The sequence below is a fragment of the Pavona decussata genome, unplaced genomic scaffold (assembly GCF_977016875.1).
Source record: "Pavona decussata unplaced genomic scaffold, jaPavDecu1.1 SCAFFOLD_48, whole genome shotgun sequence".
NCBI classification, from domain to species: domain Eukaryota; kingdom Metazoa; phylum Cnidaria; class Anthozoa; order Scleractinia; family Agariciidae; genus Pavona; species Pavona decussata.
This window is the reverse complement of record NW_028145470.1, coordinates 3,137,887-3,150,474: the sequence shown is the minus strand read 5'-3', so window position 1 is coordinate 3,150,474 and position 12,588 is coordinate 3,137,887. Positions and strand designations below refer to the sequence as shown.

General features: G+C 41.6%; 2 protein-coding genes across 3 annotated transcripts in view; one reads left to right on the top strand and one right to left on the bottom strand.

Moving 5' to 3' along the window:
* LOC146481800 (uncharacterized) overlaps window positions 1-4,662 on the top strand; it is a 44,339-nt gene extending 39,677 nt beyond the window's left edge. For both annotated transcript variants that reach the window (XM_085107856.1, XM_085107855.1), the window contains exons 26-28: window positions 322-369; window positions 1,671-1,709; window positions 4,488-4,662. In XM_085107856.1, the coding sequence (XP_084963982.1) occupies window positions 322-369; window positions 1,671-1,709; window positions 4,488-4,615 (215 nt within the window). In that variant the 3' untranslated portion in view covers window positions 4,616-4,662. The remainder of the gene's footprint in view (window positions 1-321; window positions 370-1,670; window positions 1,710-4,487) is intronic.
* A 4,789-nt stretch (window positions 4,663-9,451) lies between these two features.
* On the bottom strand, window positions 9,452-11,164 carry LOC146481799 (uncharacterized). Its single transcript, XM_085107613.1, has one exon. The coding sequence runs from the start codon at window positions 10,885-10,887 to the stop codon at window positions 9,499-9,501; it is 1,389 nt and encodes a 462-aa protein (XP_084963739.1). The 5' UTR covers window positions 10,888-11,164; the 3' UTR covers window positions 9,452-9,498.
* Between the last annotated feature and the right edge of the window lie 1,424 nt (window positions 11,165-12,588).

Here is a 12,588-nt window from a genome sequence, read left to right as displayed (position 1 = left end):
CATCACAAATTAAGGCTAACCGTTTTCGATTCGAATCAGTGCATAACCCTTAATACTGTAGATCGGTGCTAAACCCAAAATGATGTTCCTTGACTAGCTGGAGCTCTATTCACTCAGTTCTATGGCGATAAGGAACACGACATTGTGTAAACCTCATAAGGTGTCCAAAGTCAGTTTTTCCATATCTCAAACTGACCTTGGACACCTTATGAGGTTTACAAGTGTTGACCGTCTGGATTGATGTCAACATGGCCCTCTCCCCTTCTCTGTGGCTAACTAGAAATGGTTTAATTTTATTTTATTACTATTTTTTCTCGCCAGACGTGTTTACCAAGAGGACACGATCAAACACAGGCAGTGTCTCGGCAAGTAAGTAGTTCCCACAGGCTAGCAGATAGGTATAACATCGAAACAGTAAGGTGAAATTTGAAGACCATCACAACTCAACACCCATAATCTTGTAGGGAATCTACAAAAGGCTCGTTTCGATATATCAAAATTCGGCTTAAAGGGGAAGTATCATGGGGTTTTTGGTATCTTTTGTTAAAAATGATGAAATAATACCTTCAATCAGCTGCCAAATAATTCTAGAACGACGAGAGGAAAGAAATCAACTCAATTCTTGAAAGGAACAACTCGTGATCTGATCTAGCGCATTTTGGAAACAAAAATGCGAGAACTTGAAAAACATTAGGCTAATAATTTTTTTAAGTTCCAATCCATTCCGACCTACTCTGTCTCTGGCCAGAGGCACTAATCGACAGTTTTATTGCACTAGGGTGATAATTTATGACAAACTTGACATTTATTTCTTTGTTTCTGCTGACAGACAAACATTTTGGGGTTTTGAAATGACAGCAAATTTGCGTGATACTTCCCCTTTAATAACAAGGCCAATAGGACACAAATAAAGGAAATTGAATAATTATGGTTATTCATCTCTGTTTTCTGTGTCCTCTGGAACGCGATATCAAATTGAATTTTTATATTTCTAAAGAAGCCTATTAACAAACGTTTCCACGAAATCGCGTCGTTCTTGAGTTATAGCTAACAAAAGGCACAGTGCGAGTGTACTGTGCGTTTTGGTTTGGTTGTGTTTGTTGCGTGGAACAAATGTACGTAGATTTTCAAGGATTGCTCCTATGTTTCTTTAAGACTCGTTTGTTTTAACATCAGAGAAATGTACTCTTTACTATAAGAGTTGTTTAGCGGCCATTTTGTTCAGCCACTTTTCAACTTCATAACCAATCGGAGGATGTAATTCAGAGCACGTGATTGCGCGGCTATATCAGTCGAGGGGCAGTTTACGAAGGCCCTGTTCACAGCAATTCAGATAAAAATGCGTCTTTTTCTTCCTGTGCCTGACCTTCCGTCCAAACTAACAAAGCGCTTTCGATCGTTGAAAACAGCTCTTTTTGAAAGCGCAACAATACCACCAAGGAGGTATAATCCCAAGGTGTTCTTAAAAGGAAGCTTGTTACTTAATCTGGTGCTCAGACGTGCTAACAGTTGAAGATAGTTCCAAGTTTCATCACCGCAAGCAAATCGATTTGCCAAACACAAGTTAAGAGCGTGAATATTGGAACCAGACAGCACGCAATCCAAATTCCGTACGAGTAAATCTTGGTGTATTGTTGCATCGTTTAACCAAGTTTGGTTTTCTTTTGCAGACAAACATTCGGAAACAAAATGGCTTAACCTTGAACATGGTGAGTGAAATTCACATAGTGTTTCATTGTTTAAAGCCTTGCTGATTTGTTTAGGGTATTTTTAGGAGATCGATGACACGAAATTCGCCGTAAGCTACGTTGACAGACGGGAAACGTAAGCAAATCCGTACTTTCTGCAATTAAAGCAAGGTGTTCTCCAAATTCCTAAAATAACAGAGACTAATTTACATTTTGTTCCTGTGATTTGCGCGCGTGTACAATGATTTTACGCGTGTGTCGCGCGTGTTTATGACAATCGCCAGTTGGTTGAAATGTTAGGAAACGCGTGCGAGAGCTAATAAAAGCAATGAAATAACGCTGAGAGTTTCCAAAGAACGCGTGTTTGGACCTATCTCTCAACTCTACTTTATATTGTCCTTATCTTTATAAGGCTTCACGTAAACTTCTCTATGGCACGGATTCAAGTTTGTTAAGATATAAAACTGAAGTTTTGTCTCTCAACAATAGCTGTTTGTATTCCACATACGGTGGAACGTCGATTTAAGGACGGTGCCTACTAATACAGAGGTATTTTTGCGCAATTTATGACTATGCGGGAGAAGCAGATCTTAACACGGGCTATTGAAATCCAAAAAGAATATTGTGGGTAACCATGATTTTTGTTTTCTAGAGATAATCAAGCAAGAATAATTTTAAAAAGTGCTAAAACACAGAGCAATGTATGGCCTTTTTCCAAATTGAAGCTTTGTAATCTCTAAAAATGCATAGTTACCCCCAATTTTATTTTTAAATACCAACAGCACCGTGACATGCTAAGTTCTGCTTTCTCCGCATAGTTTAAAAACGGCGCAAAAATATCCCTGTATTAATAGGCACCACCCATAGGAAACCCGAGTAACTCGAGAGGCGCAGAACGTATGCGCAGTAAGAATAGGAAGCACCGTCCGTAACGAACCTCTGTATAACGAAGTCCTTGGTACAACGAACGATATTCTCTAGCCCGGCCTTTTAAAATGTATGGTACACAACTTTGAGATAAGGAACCCTCGATATAACGAACAAATTTCCCCTGCCCCTTGACACTTCGTTAAATCGAGGTTCCACTGTTTCACACGATGGTTTCGAATATTTTTACAGATGTAAAGGTCTAGTTTATAATACATTGCCAATCAGAATGGTAATGAGAACTATAGGAATGATCAAAAAGGGGATAGGGGGATCTCGACGAACTTTAAAATCTTCAAAAGCAACAAGAAATATGGGCTAGGCAATTATCCTTGTCTCGAATTTCAATCCGTCCGACCTTGCAGGGACCTTTTAGAAGGCACAAGTGTTGAACATCTTTCCTTCCGAAAAGCATTTGATACGTTACAACCGAAGATCTCCCAAATATTACTTTACATTTAATACTGCAAAGAAAGGCGTGCCACGGGGAATTACTAGCTACTCAACAGCTTTGTTTTGAAAGGCCACGCTTTAAAATTTCATCCAGAGACTCAAAAGTTAAATCACTTTCTACAGCATAGTAAACAGCACCACAGAAAAGTACTGCTCAGTAGCTTTCATTGAATGGTCACACTTTAAGATTTCATCCACAGACTCAAAAGTTAGAACCACCTTGTACAGTATAATAAACAGCACCACAGGAAAGTACTGCTAAGTAACTTTAATGGAATGCTCACACTTTAAGAAACAGGGGGCGCCCAACGCGAAGAACATAAAGTGTTGTCTGCTGTGTTCCCATAATGTTTTCTTCCATTTTAAAGACACATTTGCGTAAGCTAAGACAGTATGATCTGTACGAAATTTGTGCTGTCATTATGCCAAAGAATTTCTTCAGAAATGCCAATTTCTAGGTGGCCCTGACGAAAACCGGAAGAGTTTATAAAAGGCTTTTCAGTGATACAGTTACAAAAAGAGATAGAAGGATTAAGTTAGAAGTAAGTTTTAATTCCAGTTGAAATCAAGTGTAATCTTTACAGACAATTGACGACATTTTTCAGACACATGTTGTCTGTAATAGCTCGGAAATTCCACAATATCATAACACATGATTTCTTCGCCTCTTGCTCTTTGTTTTTCCTTAATCATTTAAGGACGGTGCCTACTATTGTTACTGCGCATACGTTCTGCGATACTTGGGTTTCCTATGGGTGGTGGCTACTAATACAGGGATATTTTGGCGCGGTTTAAAACTGTTTGGGGAAAACAGAACTTAGCAAGTGCTTCTGGTATCCAAACAGACAATTGGGGGTAACCATGCATTTTTCAAAGATAACAAAGCTCCAATTTGGACTGAAAAAAAAAAGGCCACACATTGCTTCGTATTTTACTGCTTTTTAGAATAATTGTTGCTAAATTATCTCCAAAACATGCGTGGTTACCCCCAATTTTCTTTTTTCCATAGCCCTTGCCAAGAACTGCTTTTCCCGCATAGTCATAAACCGCACAAAAATACTTCGGTATTAGTAGGCACCGTCCTAACATTGTGAATTGAAGACCCTCACAGCGGCAAAGTTAGCGACTTAATCTCTTGCATAGGAGAACCCGAGGAAAATATTAGGCTTAAAAGGAGTCCGAACTCGTGACGTTACGATACCGGTGCAATTCAATTCTGTTTAGGACCAGCTTCCAGTTGGCTTGATAGCTCAGTTGGTAGAGCACTGCACCGGTATAGCAGAGGTCATTGTAACGCGAATCCTGTTCCAGCCTTAATCTGTTTCCAGGTTTTTGTTTGCCACTGATTAAGTTTTTAATTGTTTCGTTCGAAACCCCCTAAGAAATCCCCGTTAAAACATAATTTATTTCTCTCCTTAGATGGAATGCTTGTCGGTCGACTGCAAGTAATGCTGTCTTATTCAGACACGCCTGACGCTCCTGTTGCCCCAACAACTACCAAGAAGCGCTCCATTTTAAAGAGGTTTTCCTCAAATTCAAATCTCTAGTTCGGCCACCAACGCCTGTAACAGTAGAGGACATTACAGTGTCACATTTCGTCATGAGCATCAGCGGGTCTCTCAGGAACGTTCTGTGTAATCACATCTGACCAATCACAACAAACATCTAAGGCAATGCACCAATCAGATCTCGAAGCAAAACCGCTGGAAAACATACCAACCGGTGCTTAGCGCGGGAAAACATGCCACCGCGATCAATGTCAAGCGCGGGAAATTGGAAAACAAAGAGCCGTTTCCAAGCGCGGGAAAACGTGTATCCTTTGCAATTGCCAAGCGGGGAAAAAATACATTCAACCGGTGTCAAGCGCGGGAAAACGGACGTTAAACCAAGTTGAAATTAACTTGGTTTTGTTCCTGATTGGATGTCAAAGAAAACGCGTTTGCTGTGATTGGTCAAAGCAAATTGTACGAAGTTTTAGACAACTAACAGGGGTTAGCAAAGAGAAAACTAAGACAAACAATTGATGGCTTGATAAATATAACCGTTGTACAGAGTATTATATATGTACATTTACCGAAAACAGCTTAACTGCCAGCAGTGCAAATTGATCCAGTGTGAAACAATTTCCACTTCCTGAGTATACATGTATGAATTTAGTTAGACGTACTTCTCATTTATTTATTTATTTATTTTGGTAACATTTTGGAAACGTAAAATAAACCCAGAGATAAAGAAACTAGCTCGATCTAAAATAGTGGTTTGATTGTGAAGAACAGAATTTGAAACGTAACTGACATTTGTGCAACGAAATTTGCGTGTGGGTGTGTTGCTTTAATTGTGCGCGCGGAAAGTTTAAATTGGTGCAAACATTTCAGTGGAACACACGGTGCAATTTAGAAATTGGGTGCGAGGTTGCACTTCGTTTCCATGTCTTAATTTCAAACTTGTGTTGTTATACTCAAACAAGTTGGCAAATCCGTGCCTTCACACGACGGACGAACCGCCAAAATCGTGTCGCCACTCCTTAAATCCACGTTTGACGACAATTCTTCCTATGCCATCCTCCCAAGGGTTTGATTTATATAACAGTACGTGTTTAACAAACTTGCATATCGTATGAGCTATATTGAGCCACTAGGGTGGAGCGGTTCAGGAGAGGATCCTTACAAGAGAGGGAGGTTTTTAGTAGATAGGGGAGGGAGCTTATTCCAAATCATGAGTTGCGAACAAAATGAAATTTTGCCTTATCCAAAATTTAACTACCGTGACTCAACTAACTGAAACATGGCACTGATGGTTTGTGGATTACAATGTGAGGATGGAAATAGATTTCGCTGCGTTTTAAAGGTTGGAGTTAAAATTGTATGTAGAAGTCCGTACTCTAGCAGAGAATATTAACATTCTTCCACGAAATTGCTTTTAAGAATGAGGGAAGTATAAGACCTTACATTTTCCTTAACTTGCTACATATCTTGCTTATGTGAGCATTTAGACCGTGAAGATGACTCAGTGGTGTAACCAATGTAAAGACCGCATAACAATCAACATTCTGAATCAATTTTTTAAATCTGGAATAAATTACTTTGACTCAATGTGATGTATAAAGACCTACTTCGTAAAGATAGGAGTTATTATGGTAAAGCGTCATAATTGTAAGGTTAGGTTGGTGGCCAAGATACGCTGGGTTACGATGTAGTTTTAGTTGTGTTGTTAGAAACTCTTATACTCTTACTCATTGTTAATTCTTACTCTTATTCTTACATTGTAACCTATACATAATTCGGTAGCTAAAAATTTTTTGCACCCCCCACCCCCCTCTACAGCTGTATGAATATCTTCTTCTTGCATTGTAACTTAGGCATTATTCTGTAGTTAAAAGTTTTTGCGTACCCCCTCCCCCCCTCCCCCCCACCTGCATCTGTTTGAATACGAAGTGGTTGAGTTTTTGTAAATAAAGTAATTATTCGGGGACATTTCGTGTTTTAGAAGTTAAAGTTATTTTAATTCACCCTATTGACAGCGATACAATCTTAATACAAATGTTTTAAATTTGCGGTTTTCAAAACGCATTATTTTTGCCATCTTCGGCCGCTTGAAAACCAGGTACGTTCGCACATTCCTCTCCCAATGCAAACGCGTGATAAAAAAAACAGTTCTGGAAATTTTTATTCCAGGCCTTCCATTTCGATGACAGACCGAGCAGTCAAAAATGGCGGCATGGGTTCCAGAATTCGCACTGAGTAACCGCCTATGACAGCTGAAAAGGAGTGAAAATGGTCAGCGGTGCTAAACGCGGGCATTTCAAAACATGGCGGAATTGGTTAAGTCACGTTCGATGCTTACGGTTTTTAGGTGGCAAGCTCGATTCACATCTAACTGAAAGTGGCATTTTCCGGCCGATTTGTTAAATTAAAGTGAAAGAAGTTAGAACGCACAAAACGCCTGTGCGATGATTCTTTTAAGCAATTTCTTCGGTGACGTAACGGACATGCGCATTCCGCGAAATTCAAAGATTCCGACAAGCAAAAGTCGAGACAGGTAGGTTGCGACCATTTTATTCTACTCTTCATTTGATATGACAGTCCAAATCCTAGAATATCAAAAGAAAAAGGTGTTTGTGTACATTTTGCTAAAGATGCGCTGGTAAGGAATGAGTGCTAGTTGGGGACACTCTCCAGAGAGAATTGGAATTTTGAAATGTTGGTTTTTGAGGAGAGAGGAGAACAAGATTCCACGGGGAAAACCGGAGAACCCGGAGAAAATCTTCTCGGAGCAAGGACGAGAACCAACAACAAACTCAACCCACATATGACGTCAAGTCCGGGAATCGAACCCGGGCCACATTGGTGGGAGGCAAGTGCTCTCACCACTGTGCAATCCCTGCTCCCCGTCAGTGGGGAGGATCACTCGATTCCATTCTTCTCCTGAGACGGGTTGTTGTCCCAAGTGTGAATCGCCATCTTGTTTTTCCCGGTTTCCACTTAATGGCGACAATCTTCTTTTCGATAATATTCTGCATTGTAAGCCTTGGATGGTCGACCTTTTTTGCGTTTTTGATAGCTGCGTCAGTGCATTCTTCATCTTTAATAGTTTTTCCTTCTGTCTGTTAAAAAAGAAAACCACTGATTTGTCCTCATGCTCAAATGTCTTGGTGCGAGGCTCTGGTAACTAAGTGCGGTACGTTTTTCAGCACTCACGTGTTTATGTCCACGTGATTTTAATACCTGTCACTTACAATAGTATGGATACGCGCTACAGTCTAAGTCAGAAACGGAAATAGCATCATGAATTGAGCTCTGAAAGTTGCTCATTTTGGCGTTTAGATCCGCTAAAATTGGCTCAAGATGTTGGATAAATTGTAATGATTTGTATGAAAACAGGACGTGCTTAACGCTTCTAATGGAAAAAGTTTCAAGAAATTCTAATTATTCCTTTTGAAGAGTTGAACGCCTTGAAAGGTTGATGTATGTGTTTTACCCCCATGACTCAATCCAAGCCAAATCTTCCGCCATGCATACCAGGGGGTCATTACCCGACTGTCGACTAATCGATGATAATTTACATGAAAGCCTAATCGGCCACCACTTCTTCGTGGCGTTTTATTACAGCAAGGTGGTTCTAACTTTTTTGTCTGTGGATGAAATCCTAAAGTGTGACCATTCTCCTAAAAGCTTCTGAGCAGTACTTTCCTGTGGTGTTGTTTGTTATGCTGTACAAGGTGGTCCTAACTTTTGAGTCTGTGGATGAAATCTTAAAGTGTGACCATTCAAATGAAAGCTACTGAGCAGTACTTTCCTGTGGTGTTGATTTTTATGTTGCACAAGGCAGTTCTAAAATTTGAGCTTGTGGATGAAATCCTATGATACCTATTTCCTGTGTTGCTGTTAGACCTGTTGTATGTTGAAAGATGACTAGTTCATGTTGTCATTTGCGATATTCTTGTCGTGTCAATGTCCGATTCAAATGTAAAAATGGAATGTTAGGCGGGGTGGGGAGAACTCATGATAGTCGAGGGGAGCTTAGGTGGGGCGGAAACGGGGAGGGTATGGGGAGAATTTCTACGACGGGGCGAAACACGGGAGAGTAGAAAAACATAACTCAATATTACGGTATATTTTGCAAGAGCAAAACTGTAAAGAGTTAGAGATAGGACTCCGGGTCTGAAGGTAGGTTCAATCCCCGCCCACCCTCTCCTCTCCTCCCCTCCCCTTCCACTCTCTCTCGCACACGTTCCTCGGAAAACAGCATGAAGAGCATTCGGCATAGCCTGCGTAGCAGTCGTTTCCGTTTCCTTCAAGCCAAGCGGGGCAAGCGCGCGAGGGCATTGGGCAAAAAGGAACAAAAAAGTAGGAGCGCTACTTTTTTTGCTCCTTTTTGCCAAATGCCCTCGCGCGCTTGACCCGCTTGGCTTGAAGGAAACGGAAACGACTGCTACGCAGGCTACATTCGGCAACGCCCGAGGGCAAAACTTTATAGACTCATAAAAATCGATTACCCCACATATAAAAATAGTTTGCGCAAAAATTCACACAACGTGAATCTCACAAATTCCAGATAAAGATGCCTAATGACAAAAAAACTTGGAAAAACAAATTTGATCTCGAATCAGGCAAAAAAAGAAATCACCAGTTCGCAAAGAAAATTGCTGCAGGGGTGGCTGTTTTGACTTCTGAAACAATTGATGAAGATTAATCTCATTTAGTTATTCAGGTACTTAAATTGATCTGCAAAACAAACCTATATTAAAGCCAGAAAATTCAGTAATTCAGTGAGCTCGAAGTGTAATTAAAAATTTGATTGCAAGTCTAAAAGTTCCGCTATTTACACTAAGTGGAATTTTTTGTTTATGTTAACGACAATTAAACCACAAGATACGACATTGATCGATGCACCGTTCTCTTTATTTCTCGTACTCTAGATAACAAGCTAATCAGGCGTATTTAATCGCTAAAACCGATGCTACAGCAATCATAGTGCGATTATTAAAATTCACCGTGATAAAATTGTCTTCACTTGGCGTCCAAATACATTGCGCGGCCGCGTGCACGCCATATCCACGCAAAGCAGCAATGTAGACCACGCAAACGATTTTGCTCTCGCACACCTTCATTTTGTGCACGCTAGTTTTGATGTTTTGACTCAGTTCGAGGCACCAACGCTGACAAGATTCACTGCAGAACTGTTTATCTTGCAGAAATGTTTGAAGCTGCTCCTTGACACACTCTTGTATAAGGTAATTCTCGTTTCTCGGTTCAATGAGGCGAGCGCGGCATAATTTATGCGATAAAGTCTCCGAGTTCTGCGATCCATCATCCGGAAGAGGCATGTAGAATATGTCCGGGTTGTGAAACTTGTGCAATTTTAGCGCGGGACGCGATCCCACTCTAGCATTAGCATTTGACGAGGCCGCACTTTCTCTCCGCGCATTCCTGAGTTGCGCGGATGTCTCGCGAGAATCGCGCGTGGATGAGGACCTTCCTTCGGTATCTTGACTATTAACCGCGGCGACTTGACTATGTTCTGCTTCACTTTTTCCAGTTGCTGTGCCTTGCTTTGTTTTCTTTTCGCTTGTCAACTGATGATCTCTGATTCGCAAAGATTGAATAAATTTGTCGTCGAATTCAACGACGTTTCTTCTGCTTGGTTCCGGCGTCCGAGACAACGATATGTCCGCTAAACGTTTATCAACCCCAGACTCAGAAACATCCAAAACAGGAGCTGGGAGAGAAATCCTTCTCATTTTCCGTGTGTCACGTTTGAAGCCTGTTTGCCTGCTGCCTTTCTGTGCACCTTCTTTAGGAGAAGTCTTCTCGGCGTCCGAATGTGAGAAATCATATCCACCAGCGCTGGGACCAAACGTCTTTGGTGCCGAGTTGATGCGCGCAATTCGATGTTTCCCAGTGCCACTTACTCTCCTTATTCGCGATGAATTGTGCGAAGCTTTCCTACTCGGTTTTAAAAGCCACTGAAGAGAGATACGCTTGAATCGCCTCGCTTTGTGCTCCGCGACGCTGCCCACAGCGGCTACATCCTTCTTCTTGAGCTCGCCATTGTCGCGAATGGCATTGGATGGCAAACCCGCGGGGTCCCCGCAGCTCTTGTAGCGAATATTCTCCACATTCCCTTTGTCGTCGTTATAATGGCAAGAGGCCACAGTCACGACCTGTGATTTAAACACTTCAATCTCGTAGATGTCTGCGTCCGCGTTAGATACCACAGAGGGGTTGGCCGAACCTATTTTGGCTGCTTCGCTCGAAACGACCGACATCTCTGCTGTGTCGTGGGGCGTGTAATGCGCAAATACAAATACCCGACGCATATCGTGTCTTAGATTTCGTGTTCTTTGAGCTGTTATCACACCGACGAATATCCTCTTATCTCGGTGCGATTTATCGCCGTTTTCGGCCCAGCCAGCATTCTTATAAACTCCTAAACAACGAGTTGCTCATCACTGACAAATCACTTGAATCATAGAAGAGATGAAAGACGAATCAAGAGAACGTTTGAAGTTTTCATCTTATGAAGTGCACATGATATTTATAAACAACAAATGTATGTGTGGTGACCTAAGTATATGTGCTATTTAAAGTCCATCAGGTTAATAAATTCCATATTTCTCGCCGGTAACAAGCTTGACCCAGCGACCCCAGCATTTTTATGGCTTTTAAGAATTATCATATCAATTTTCGACATAAACAAAAGCCTCGTAAGTCCGATTAGAGAAATGACTGTCGTATTTGATGTTCGTGATATGCAAAGTTTTCACACCTCCTCACAAATAGCTGTCAACGATTCTCTAGATCAGATTCCCCGTCGAAATTCCCCCTACTCCCAAAAAGAAAACATCACCCTTCCCCCAGAGAATATAGGGGTTACCTGCGAGGAGGGGGGGAGGGGCTTCATTAGGTTCGTTTTCGAAAAAATTAGGTGCCAACTGGAACGGTACTTTCTGGTTAACCGCAACCGAATGGGAAAAAACCCGTTCCAATCACGAGTTTTCTGCGTAAAACTAAACAACTGAATCGACTTTATTTCAGAGACATGTGGACCCGAGTACGAATGACCGAATATAACAGAATTTTCCAGTTTTTCTGATTTTCTGATTTTAGGACAACCTCGCGAGGCGTACCCCAAATTTCGAAATTTTATTCTAGAAAATTTCTGTTCCAATTGATTCATCGCCCGGAATTTCCGGAATTTTTGGTCGAATGGAAAATGCCCATGGCTAACCACCAAATCGAAACCCCGCATGTATATGGACAATCTTGGGGATTTAGGACATAGTGAAGTGTCGCCTTCCCTTAGACCTCGAATAGTGTTTGTGTGAAGTCGAAGTAACAAACTCTGAGAGGGCCCTCCTGAGAGGTGGTCATGATGTCCCGTCCACCGTATGAGAGGTCCTGGCTTCCAGGGGGGTACCCCTCAGTATTCTCTGTAGTGGTGTGCCGCCCAGTTCTCCAAATCCTGCCCCTATTTCAGACAAAAACATGCAATTTTCCACACCCGTTTTCAGACCTGGCCTCTAAAATCCATACCTGTTTTCAGTGCTCATACCTATATAGCCTTTAAAGGGGAGTCCTCCCCCCCCCCCCCACCCCCATCCCGGGCCTGGTTTATACCACTACTGCTTTCAGTTTCTGAACGGCCACACCAGAGTCAGCATACTCGCCTTCGCCAACGGACCGGACACTTCCCATAGGCGCGCAACTCTTCTCATTATATTGGACAATCTAGATTGAATCGTACCTCCAATAAGTCGGCCTAACCATGGGCTCCTGGCCTAACTCAGTGTGGTCCCATGCCTCCCACCAAAAAACCGATTCATTTGCATCGTGTTATGGCTGGCCAAAAAAGGCCCTTGCATCAAAGTTAAAATTAATTAAGCCGGATCCCAAACCAAGGGGAACTATCACGGGGAAAAATTTGACTTTTGTGGTGAAAATGGTGCGATAACACCTTGACTTAGTTACAAAATAATTCTAGAACATTAAGAAAACGAAATCAACTAAATTCTTGAAAG

Bases quoted from the DNA above. Each gene is read 5' to 3' on its own strand.
- LOC146481799 (XM_085107613.1), bottom strand. From the start codon at position 10,887: ATGCGTCGGGTATTTGTATTTGCGCATTACACGCCCCACGACACAGCA.